We start from the raw sequence: 12,253 nt of genomic DNA, 5'->3' as shown, positions 1-12,253 counted from the left end.
AATGAACAAAACTTTAGGCAATTAGCATGTATTTGCTTAATATGGGCCATATTACCTATTGGCCTCCGAATTTTTTACAAAGTTTGGAGAAATCTTGTTTAAAACTATAATCTCAACAAAACTTTTTTAGTGTAGTCGGCCACCCAACCAAATCAAACCGAGCCCCAATTTTGAATGGCGAACCACGGTTGAGAAGCACTGACCTAACACATTATAACGGTATTCCGTTCTCTATTGTATGGTCAACCTGATATCAGATATTTTGATTCAGTTAGATACTAAGTGCCGTTAAAAATTTTCAAGTTGTTTTTTATCCAATTTTTTCGTCCATCAAATACGGCTTCTCTGGCAGTATGGAACCACAAAGTGTCGTGTTAGGAAGCGGTTAAGGCAAAGCGATACCCCGATGCAGCCGACCCCCAACCAGGGGGTAATTTCACGCCCGCTTTTTGATTTGTAGAGTTTCGTCTTACGCGCATTAGGCGATTGTGTTACCGCTGACGCCGCGTTGGAAGTTGGATCCTAGTTGCTGTTGGCCCAGCTGGCAAAACGTCGCGTTTTTAGCGCGATTTTGCTTTGATTAATGAGTGCTTTGCTGACGATCTGCACACATAAATGCCGGATTCCAGCGTTGGTCAATTTGTCTACTTTTTTGGGTATTTTAACCCTTCTTCGCCTACAAACGCAGTTCGCAAAGTAGTTATATGTGAAGAAGTATAACACGCAAAAGTGTTTTGTTTAAGAAAAATCAAAAACGAATAATTTAGCCTGATCATCATTTGTGTATTTACTTTAATTATGTGAGTAACGTCATAGCAAACATCGAACACAGTTGTCTTGTAGAGTTGCGGATCATCGAGAATTTAAAATTCAAAAAATTTGGGAAGAATTTTGGGAAAACTAATAGCGGTTAATATAGCTTTTTTCAGGTGATTGTTTTAGTCAAATTTACTCGATCGAGTATAAAAATAACTAACACTCGATTATTATTTTTAAGAATTTCGAATGTGTCCAGGAAAGTAAAATACACTTTAATAAATATGCCTGTGTTTGAGAATCAATGGTGTTCGATATAATTAAATTATCGTGGTTAATTTTTTACTGTACCCTCCAAAACTCCAATACCTTTATTACTTGATATGATCACTTTTGATCCAAAAGCTGCGCGGAAAAATAGAGAAATGCAGACTCCCAAGTATCACAGCTTACCGAACGACTGATCTCAAACCAGCCAGGCCTTTTGATTCGACTTTTGGCATATTCCACCGACTTGATTAGCCAATGTTATCTCGTAAATCTGACAGCTAAGAATCAGCTGTCGGCAAAATCCCAAGTCTTCACCACGGTTTTGAATTTTTTGAGTTCTTTCACGGTCTGCAGACAACCTATATACACCAGCGGCTTTTGCCCATGTACGGAATAACGCGCTTTCGCCAGCCGGGCCCCGCCGCTCGCTTTAATTTCCCCCAGGGGCGTGGGGTCACTGTGCTGAGTGGGGCTTAGTTACCGCCCCAGTCACGGGGTCGACACCCGAAAATACAACAACGCTTTCGCTTCTCAATTCGCGCAAATTTGCGATTCGGGCGGGACTTTGGCTGTTGGTTTGTGCTTTGTCTAGATTCTATTATCCCCAGATTGCCAGAGCCAGGGAAACTTTTCAAAACAAAGTGGGCCACGACCATAAAAAGGGTAAGAAACCCTGGTCTAGGTTCTATAGAAAGACCAGGTTCTTAAACAAGAGGTCGTGCTGTGGTAGTCACGGGTGTCGCAGCAACTGGTATTTCTTAGGCTTTTCCGTTAAACTTTGTGCTAAGAGCTGGCATTTTTGGCACCGATTATTGCTATTTGCGTTTTGTTTTCATCACAACAACCACAAAGCGTGACAAAATAGAGAGAAAGTGCAACTTTTAGGTTTAACTTCAACTCTTTTTTGCCAGTTCACTGTTACAACTTTTTGTAGTCGCTCAATTTGCTTAAATCGTGAGCGTTTTATTCTAAAAAATAAAAAAATTAAAGGACTATATATATATATAGCGACTGAACACACAATTTATATTTGACCTCCTAATCTAATCTCTTAAATGAGATGTGAATGCAAAACCAGTACTCTTTCTTCAATGTACATTCCCGTCAACTGTTTAATGTATGGCAAGCTCGACCGTTTTTTTAGGGTTTACTAAAAATTAAAAGGTTTACTAAAAGAAAAAAAATAATTTGATTTTCACCAACGTTGCATGGACCGTCTCGAGGCCGTAAATCAGCCTAAAAAAATTGCAAAATCACGATTAAAAAGAAGAGGTGTTGCACAAAATGTTTTATCGTTTGTTGTGTGTTGTTTTTACTCTTTCTTTCTCACCCACTTTATATCGCTTTTTCACTTTCGCACCTCACCTTTCAAGCTTTATTTTCGATTTTTAATTCGCGCACTACAAAACGAATGTGGGCAGTCAGGTTTGAGCAATGCCGGGAGAACCACCTATTGATATCGTCATCGTTTACGCCCTATTTTAGTCTTTGGCCGCTCTTATTGTTTATGTGTTTTATTTGCTCAACTTTTATTAATACAGTTTACGATAGGTGTAGCGCTTTGCATCCGACAGGCCGTAGAGTAGGTAGCCTGAAATTTTAGTGTAACAGAGCCCTGGCCCATTTTAATCCCGTGCAGAGACGCCTTACCACGAAAATTCCGCCAGCGTTTCTTCCAAGTCGCGATATCTCGCCAAAAAAAAAAACGAAAACGAAAAAAAACAGCAGCCGAAAAGCGTTCGACGCAGCCTAATTAGGAAGCGAACGTGAACTCGGATTTCGCCCGAGTCGGCGGCAGACCGCGAGCGACGTGCGAGCCCTTTCTGTCATCATCCTTGTGTTTTGAGGCGTGCGGGAGACGGCTCAGATCAGCATAGCCTTGTTAGCGCCGCTTGGCCCCGGTCAATTATCCCCTATAGCTTCTGTTGCTTGCTGGCACTGCTTGCTGTGTTTCTTCCGGGCTTAAAAAACATCACGTTCATTTTTTTGTTTTTCGCCGCGCCGTTGAGGAATGTCGAGTATGATGGATGGATTTTGGCGTTATGCTGCTTCGAGTTTCGGGTTTTGTACGAAGCGGCTTCGGTTTGTCAAATATGAACTTACGAGGCTCCAAATTACCGTGAAGGAGTGGTGTGCTTAGTGCTTGAGAATATATAGGCCGGTGTTTCCGTGGCAAAATTGAGAGTCACCCAATAACCTGCACATGAACATGAATTACTTGTTATACCCGACCTGGTAATCCCAACAACATTGTTGAATATGTAGCAAATGACCCATTTCAAATCACAAATAAAGGGGTACTTTTCCAAATGGTAACCCACAAAAAGGTGGCCATTCTTTGATGCCTTTTTTGCGTTCGCATTCACCTGTTGGAAAACTACTAATTTTCTTAAACATTCCATGTAACCAGCAGATTTCTGTGCGGCCAGGATTGTTTCATGTAGCCTACTTGATACTTTAAGTCAATATATATAGAAAATTACATAAGTAAAACACAAGATAAGACTTTTGTTGAAAAGAAACATGTATTTTTTCGAACTGATATCATGTGTTACTAAAAGCGGGCAAAAATTTTAAATAACCAAAATAAATTAAATAACATTAAAATTAAAAAAAACAGAACGCACAAGTTGTTGTTACTTAAAGTGCAACTGTTTACAGTAAAAGACTCGCATGTGTTACTAAAAGCGGGCAAACATTTTAAATAACCAAAATAAATTAAATAACATTAAAATTAAAAAAAACAGAACGCACAAGTTGTTGTTACTTAAAGTGCAACTGTTTACAGTAAAAGACTCGCATGTGTTACTAAAAGCGGGCAAACATTTTAAATAACCAAAATAAATTAAATAACATTAAAATTAAAAAAACAGAACGCACAAGTTGTTGTTACTTAAAGTGCAACTGTTTACAGTAAAAAACTCCCCGAGTTTATCAGACCATCCTTGTATATTTTTGACCGTTTTAGATTGCATTTTAATATTGCCTTGGCGCTGCTTTGTAGCCTTATAAGGCCACTGCTTAAGCTCTTAGCTTAGTGATTCAGGCAAACCACAGCTATTCGCAAGCTGTACACAAACCTCTAAGCCGCCCGTAATACGATAGTTTACTGCTGAGCAGTCACGTCTAATCGTCTATGCAGACGTGCATACTCAGCATTGTTTTTCAACTGGTTATTTTTTCTAAACAGGTGATGGGCAGAAAATTAAAAAAAAATACAATATATTTTTTTTTGTAGCTACGTGAGTAAGCGAGAAATATTTGTTGGATGTATTTTATTTAAAAATGGCGTGATTAGTAACCCAGAAGTTTTGCAATGTTCGACATTTTAACCAACTAGATGGCTATGAGGCGATAGTTCTACCAACAAATCACACTTTTCAAATAAACCTACCTTAGCCCAAAAAAACTAACCATTTCCTGGATTACTTTCCAAGGTGTAATCATATTTTGCTGGATGGTCGTGCAAAATAAACAATTTTTTTAAAAAGTGGAGGTTACTTTTAACGATTACACATAAAAATTTTTAGTGCCTTTTTGCATAGGGTGTTTTAGTGTGGACGTTTGGTCGGCTGAGTTTGTCCTCTTTCGGCACCGGATTTTTTGCCTCTATTTGTGGTAATGGTGAGAAAATAATTTGGGTTAGGGTTACAATTATTAGGGGAATTAGTGATGTACTTAGGGTGTATGCAAAATCTTGTATAGGACTGATTTTGACCATTTAGGTCCCATTCCGGCGGATTTAGGGCTTATTCTGATTTATACAGTATTACGATTATTAGGTATTAGTCTTTTGTTTATTTAGGCCAGGGATGTCCAACATTTTATTATAGTGGGCCGCATTGACACTTGAAATAATTTAATGGGCCGCAGAACCTATTAAGTTTCAAGATTAAGTATTGCTCTTTACAGTTATAACGGGCCTTTAGAGTTATATATATATATTTTACCCATACTATACTATTAGTGCGCCCCTAAAAGCTGACAGGTACATTTTAATTAGGCTAATATTGAACATTTAAAATACTACTACAGGGAGTGAAAATGACTAGCGGGCCGCACAAAAATTTCAGACGGGCCGCAATGTGGCCCGCGGGCCGCAGGCTGGACATCCCTGATTTAGGCCTTATTGCTGGAATATTTAGGTCTTATTCCAATTGTTTTTTGCAGGGCGAAGCCGGCGCACCTGGGCTCCAGGGAAATGACGGAAGCAAGGGGCAAAAGGGGAATCCCGGTGAAGATGGGGGCGACGGGGTGGACGGAGTCCCTGGTACCCCCGTAAGTAGAGATCGATGTGCCGTCGAGTTTTAATTATACCAATCTTACGGTTACTACCGCAGTACTGTACTGTATTCTTAAGTTGTGGAACCTTGTGTTTTTTGTGCAGAAAAGTTGCTTAATTTGAAAACTTCCAACTGTATGCCTCGCTCTGTGAATGATTTGATTAAATTTAAATTAAGATCCGGACCTTTGCAAATATAAGGCCTTTATAATTTCACAAGACAATATAGGCTTTCTTGATTTTAATTAGGTAGCCTAACTAAATAACTAAACAAAGTAAGTTAAAATTTCGTCACCGTCTGAATATATGTATTCTGATTACAGTTTTATTAATATATCTATGTATTCCTTATTATGTACGTGCAAACGAAATAAAGCAAGTGTTTTGTTAAGTCTGGCCCGCAACCATTAACACGTCTAGCCAACGTGCGCTTTACCACTATAACAACTTTCAACAGGCCATAACTGTCGTGCTCTGGCAATGTATTTATCAAACTCTTTACAAAGCAGTAAGGCTTTCATAAATCAAGCCTGTTTTTCATGGAGCCTTTTTTGTAAATTGAGGCATACACAGATCAGGCGCGGTTCTGGCAAATTAGGCCTTTATAATAAAAAAACAGACCCGCCACATGACACCAAGGCCGTTAATCAAGCGTTGAAAGCACAACTAACCCGAGCGCTTGTTTTTGCAGGGAACCCGCGGCGAGCAAGGCCAGCGCGGACTGCGAGGCCAAAAGGTGGGTTCTCGTGCGAAAAACCAACAGAATTTCGCTTTGCACAACAGAAGCCGACCGCGAGATCCAATCTCGTCCGTCTGATGCGGCGTCGGTCGGCTGCCTTGCTTTTGATTAGGCTGTCTCACGCCCCGTCGACCAGCAAAACGACCCGTCAATGGCTCAATGACCGGCCGGGTATAGAACTCGCCCGGTGCCCGCGTGGTTTAACTCCACAGACGGCGCGTGTTGTCTTAGCTGATGCGTGGGGCGCTAAAAGGACGCCTCCGAAATATGAGAGGTCTTTTTGACCCCCCTTTCCTACTGTGTGATGTACAGAGTCGATGTTTAGGTTAGGTGTTAAATAATTGGCCAATTTGAAGTTAAGCCCCAATTATTTCGCGAAATAATGGATTTTAGGGGATCAAACGCATTGGAATTCGAGCTATAGTTGAAGCTATAAGCGGTGGAATTTACTTGTAAAATTCTTTGAATCAAATAGCGTTTTAGTCTTGTCGACTTATTTCCTGCTTTTTAGTTTACAAAATTGTATGCATAGCATATGAATGGTTTCATTTGTATTTCATTTATGTGATCTGAACGTAAACGTCGTCTAAAATAAATAGGCGTCGTTAGAGTAGTCAAACTAATGTTGAAAAGCGCCATTTATGTTACCAAGCGTCATGGTAGGTGCCACAAAATTCAGTTTTGAAATGCGTTGCAATTTTGCATCAATACTACACAGTGTTGAAATGACTTAAGTCAATGACTTGACTTAAGTGCACTTAAGTCACTGTTTTTAAATGGCTTGACTTGACTTAAGTCATTTGGGCAAAAATACTTGACTTGACTTAAGTCTTTTGGGCAAATGACTTGACTTGACTTAAGGCATTTAGACAAATGACTTGGGTTAAAATAAATTGTTTTAATTAAGCAATTAATTATAAAATTGCGTAATTTAGCCCAATCTTTGCACATAAAAGAATTTGCTTGTTATATGCTGCTTTTATGTTATTTTTGACTTGAGTTGCTCATAATAATCGGAGGAGTTTGCCGGTTTTCAAAATTTAAAGTTTTATTTTTTTGACAAGGGCTGGACTTGAAGTTGACTTGCTCTAAACTTGTACTCAAGTTATTTTACGAATGACTTGACTGGGACTTAAGTCATTTCAAAATGACTTGTTTACAACACTGAATTACTACATAGACCGAGACTCCTAACGATAATATGACAGCAAGTCCAAACCGAACACCAGTCGGATAACAAACGAAAAGAGCAATTGAAAACTTCAATCGAAAAACAGGCTGGGATTATGATGTAAACTAATTATGGGGTTTCCAATCCCTAACACCTCCCCAAAGCGCATTCAATTCCCCCAGAAATTGAACTTCAGGAGAAGGGACCTTACATAGTTGGTCGCCTCTAAACGGTGTCTCGGTTTCTTATGGCAACAACCTTGTCCGCATTGTTGTCGACCAGCTTTGCTCAAACTGCTATTTATAGTCGGAAGGTTCGAGAAATTCTCCTTAACCCAACTCTAAGGCAAGCACGCGCGCGACCATTTAAGGGGCAAAGTCAACACGATACGCGCAATAAACAAGGCTAAATGGTTTCGATTGTTCCTCTGGCATCACGTCAAGGGTGTTTGCAATCTACAAGAGGAGAGTACCGTTCTTTAGACACAGGAAACCGCGTGGCTTTTGGGTTTTGCTAAAGCGATACACAGCGGGGTCGTTAAACGTCTAGCCATAGGCCGTTAACGGGGGCGGTTTTTTGGATGTTTTGGAAAATGCCAATGGGTGTTCGTTTAACCTTGAAATGCCCTTGTCTTCAATTTTCAGTTCTCTTCAATTTTGTTTTTTTTAGGCCCATATTGTAATTTGAAAGTATAGGCATTATGGTAAACGGAAAGGCAGATCCTATAAAATGATTGTTTTTCCATAATAGTATTTGTTTACTTTTCCGGGAAACACGTTCGGGGCAATTTCATTTCCAATTTTGCAGCAATTAAAAAATATCAGTTATTTTTATTATTTTGCACAAATCTTTCAAATTCCAACTTGATGTTTCGCTCTTCATTTTTTAATATTCTTTTTCTTTTAGGGGACGCGCGGAATTGCGGGGGCCGTCGGCGTGGCCGGCCCAGTGGGGCCAGAAGGACCCAGGGGCCCTGCCGGTCCAGAAGGCCCACCGGGAGAGGAGGGCATCGCTGTAAGTTTTGTTCACTTTTCATATTCGTTATTACGCACTTGAGTAATATTGTATTTGGTTTCGACTACGAATTTATGCTAAAAAGTTATGCTAAATTCGTAGCATTTTTAACGAAATTTAGCCAACAATTGTCACTTGCAGCTCAATAATGAATTACAAAGCTGAAAAGGTCGAGTAGATCGACATCATCTTTATTAAGACGTTTCGATACGAGCTTGTATCAACGTCCTAATCAGGATGATGTCGGTCTACTCGACCTTTTTGGCTTTGCAATTCATTATCAAGCTACATTACAGATCCTTGCATAGTGTACCCAATTGTTGACTTGGTTTAAATATTTTATACTTTAAAGGGTGCTATTGGGCCCGTCGGACCAGTCGGCCCACCTGGACCAGTCAGTGACGTGGAAGGACCACCTGGACCCCCTGTAAGTTGGCAATTTAAGGTTCTAGGCAAAACCATCTGTGACGCGTCAAAAACGCGAAAAGGCATGTGGCAGTTTTGCAAAGAAGTCCATTGGAAATCACTTAAGTCCCACTCAAGTCAAATAACTTAGTAAAATATAAGTTATTCTCAAAAATAGCACTTCAAAATCTTTAGTTGCCTAAGTCAAGTCGAAGACATTGCTTTCACAATAGAATGTTTAACTAATTGAATTGGTAAACTTGTCTGATCTATACAACAACATGAACAAAATATATAGCAATCCTGTCTAAACTGAGAATAACCTAATATTACCCAAAAATTTTTTTTATGAAAATACTCAAGTCAAAGTTAAGTAATTTGTCTAAATGACCTCAGTCCAAAGGAAATTATTTTGTCTGAAAGACTTAAAGCATGTTAAGTTACTCAGTAATATTCACTGAAGTAATTTTAAGTCAAGTTAATATGCGGAAAATCACTTTTATTTAATATATTGCGAACAAACAAACTGTTGTGGAAACGCAACCTATCGTGTAGTGACGTACCACGTCAAAATGTTAACGAGTTAGGATTGGCACTATTTTACGATATTGACGCGCTGTAAAACCGAAGCCGACGCCCGATTAACGCCGTTTTGGCAAACATTGCGATTGTAAAACTAAACTGTGTAAGTCAACACATAACAGGATACATTAATAAAAATGATAAGGCGACAAGATGAGATTTTCGATTTTCTATTTTCGGTTTTGTTGTCTTTTAAGATTCCGGATTCAGTATAGTTTTGTACGACTTTTAAACTATTGTACTTTTGCAAATAAATTCACGCAACACTGCGCATACCATTTGTTTGAATTGCCTGATTTTGTACTCGTTAAACAAATCCAACCTTCGAGCATTAACAACTGAAACCGAGCCGTTACAACTGCTTTTTAATTACACACTTTTTTATTCCAAAAGTTTTACTCCGATTACGGATTTTTAATATTTTTAACCACTTTCTCACAAACGTTGGCGCAAGTCAACATATTCTTATATGGGATTTGGTATACATTTTGTCAACTCTTATCAGCTAGCAGTGTTGAGTCATTTAAGTCAATTTTTGGGACTACATAGGTTTACTTGATTTAAGTCATTTGGATAAATAACCTGACTCAAATCAAGTCGTTTTAAACTTAAAGTTAATTGTTTACAAAGTAAATTGTTTATCTGCCATACTGTTGTAATGACTTCAGTTTACAACACTGCTGGGCTGCATATGACGTCGATAATGCCCATTGTTTTATTAGAAGGTTTAAACAATGCAATTCACTTACTGTATCTACGGTCGTACGGTTTACTAGTTTACAATGTTTTGTTAAAAGTTGAAACAGGAGTATTTTTTCAACAGGGTGAAATAGGTCGTCCGGGCCGCGACGGTCAGCCAGGGGAGCCGGGCGTACCTGGAACCAAAGGGGCCAAAGGGTCGACCGGGGACAGGGGCGAGGTGGGGGACACCGGACCCCGGGGTGAAACCGGAAAAACGGGGGAGACTGGAAATAACGGAGAAGATGGAAATGACGGAAAGCCAGGTGAAGACGGGAAAGATGGAGAAAAAGGACAAAAGGTAAAACGTTTTGTATTGTAAGAAGAATATCAAAGCCCAAACAGAAGTAGGTATCATTTTAAACGTTGTGAATAGCTCTTTATTTCATTTTCAACCTTTATTCATTTGCATGAGTTTTAATATTCTCATTAGGTCCTACTACGACCTCAAACCAATATGCTCCAAAGTTTTTCTATTGTAATAAGAATATCAAAGCCCATACAGAAGTAGGTATCATTTTGAACGTTTCGAATAAACTCTTTATTACATTTTCAACCTTTATTTATTTGTATGGGCTGTGATATTCTTACTACATCTTACTACCAACTCCAATTATGCTACAAAGTTTTTCATTTTGTTTTGCTGTTGTTTTAAAATTATTTTTATGATTGTTTTTGTCTAAGAAATTTATTACACTCTGCTTGACTTTAAAATGTATGTTCTTTATAGGAGTTGTTCTCAAACTGGTTTCAGTAATTATGATTTAAAGGGGTCCGCGCAAGATTTTTCTTATTTATAGTATCATTGGTTAAATCATATTAGCCGGAACATAGCCATTAATTTGTAATAATAACAAAAATAATAGCTTGGCCGGTTATGTACAATAAGTGATAGTAAAAGTGGTGACTTGTATATTAGTAATTGTTGTACATAATTGTTTACCTTTTTTCTTATGTTTACTTTGATGTTTTTATTATTTTAAGGAAACAAAAGGGGTCTGCCTATGACAAATACTGAGATCTACTGCTATATAGGAGTATAATATTGCAATGCTATTGTGAAAAATTTGAAACTTTTTTCTAACCTGTTTGAAATTTCCTTTTAAACAAGTATCATAAAAAAGCAATTTTAAAAGCCATATCTTATGTATATGCCTGACATTTTCAACTACAACATTTTTAGTTGACACATTTTTCTTTTTTTGCCAGTTTAGCCCACTCGAAATCGCCTTGACCGTGAACCCAGGTGGGGCAAATCAATTTTTCCCCATTGAAAATCTGACACTCACCCTTAAAAATACCGCACACACCAGCATCCTGTTTCCATTGTCTGATGCCAAGTACTTCAACCCTTTTTGCGCTATATTTTATTTATTGTGTTATTGTATGCCGGCCACCCGTAACCAACCTCGTCAATTTGCAGGGCGACGTTGGCCCACCTGGTGAGATTGGACTGGAAGGGTACCCGGGCGACCAGGTACGTGCGTATAGCCGTGTTCTGCGCACAATTTTTTGATAAAAAACTTGGTTTGTCGGAGAAACCACGCCTCCTATTCTTTGCGTGATTTTGTACGCTTTATGATTGGCTTAAAATGGTTGCCCTAAGTCTTCTTTACATTTATGTTTTATTTTATGTTTTATTTCGAATTGTATGTTGAAAGTCTTTAGAAAACCCTTATTTTTTCAAAAATCTTTGAATAGTCTTTGAATGCAGTTTATGTGCATGTTAATCTTAAGGTATGTGTTCAAAAAGTACCGCAGTAAAACAATTTCATTTAAACTTGCATTTGTACCTCTTCGTTTTACAAACTTTTTTTTTTTGTTGTCTTGGTTTGAGTTATATACGTGGACTTGGGGTGGGTCTTAAGATCTTCCCATTGTAAACTATACGCAAACGGTAAAGCTTAAGTTTTCACAAGTGTTATAATATAACTAACTGAGACGAAAGTATAGAAAAATCATTTAGTTTGATCGTTCATTTAATCCACTGTTTTCTTGACAAATTGATACAAATGTTCAGTTGCAATTCAAACAGAAGTATCAAACTAAGCCAATATCAACGCTCTTATTAATTAATCTGTACCATCACAGGGCGAAGTTGGACCCAAAGGGAGTCCTGGAGAACCAGGGCGGGATGGCCGAAACGGCGTCGACGGCGCCATCGGGCCACCAGGAAGAGATGGAACTCCAGGCCGCGAGGTAAATTGGCTTTAATATAGTTGGGTGAAAATACAATGTTTCTGCTTATAAGTTGGTCCTAAATGCTGCTGTAAAATATTTCTTATTTTAATTGTTG

At 38.6% G+C, this 12,253-nt stretch overlaps 1 protein-coding gene across 1 annotated transcript in view; it reads left to right on the top strand.

Annotated features, from left to right (window-relative positions):
- Nucleotides 1-12,253, top strand: part of LOC146157341 (uncharacterized) — a 62,858-nt gene that overhangs the window by 31,066 nt on the left and 19,539 nt on the right. Inside the window, exons 17-24 of the mRNA XM_083388180.1 lie at nucleotides 5,197-5,304; nucleotides 6,000-6,044; nucleotides 8,125-8,232; nucleotides 8,585-8,659; nucleotides 10,043-10,258; nucleotides 11,167-11,203; nucleotides 11,271-11,434; nucleotides 12,049-12,156. Coding sequence (XP_083244306.1) covers nucleotides 5,197-5,304; nucleotides 6,000-6,044; nucleotides 8,125-8,232; nucleotides 8,585-8,659; nucleotides 10,043-10,258; nucleotides 11,167-11,203; nucleotides 11,271-11,434; nucleotides 12,049-12,156 — 861 coding nt within the window. The remainder of the gene's footprint in view (nucleotides 1-5,196; nucleotides 5,305-5,999; nucleotides 6,045-8,124; nucleotides 8,233-8,584; nucleotides 8,660-10,042; nucleotides 10,259-11,166; nucleotides 11,204-11,270; nucleotides 11,435-12,048; nucleotides 12,157-12,253) is intronic.

The sequence above is a fragment of the Ascidiella aspersa genome, chromosome 4, assembly GCF_963924565.1.
Source record: "Ascidiella aspersa chromosome 4, kaAscAspe10.2, whole genome shotgun sequence".
In the NCBI taxonomy this organism is placed as follows: Eukaryota; Metazoa; Chordata; class Ascidiacea; order Phlebobranchia; family Ascidiidae; genus Ascidiella; species Ascidiella aspersa.
This window is presented reverse-complemented; position numbering and strand designations above follow the sequence as displayed.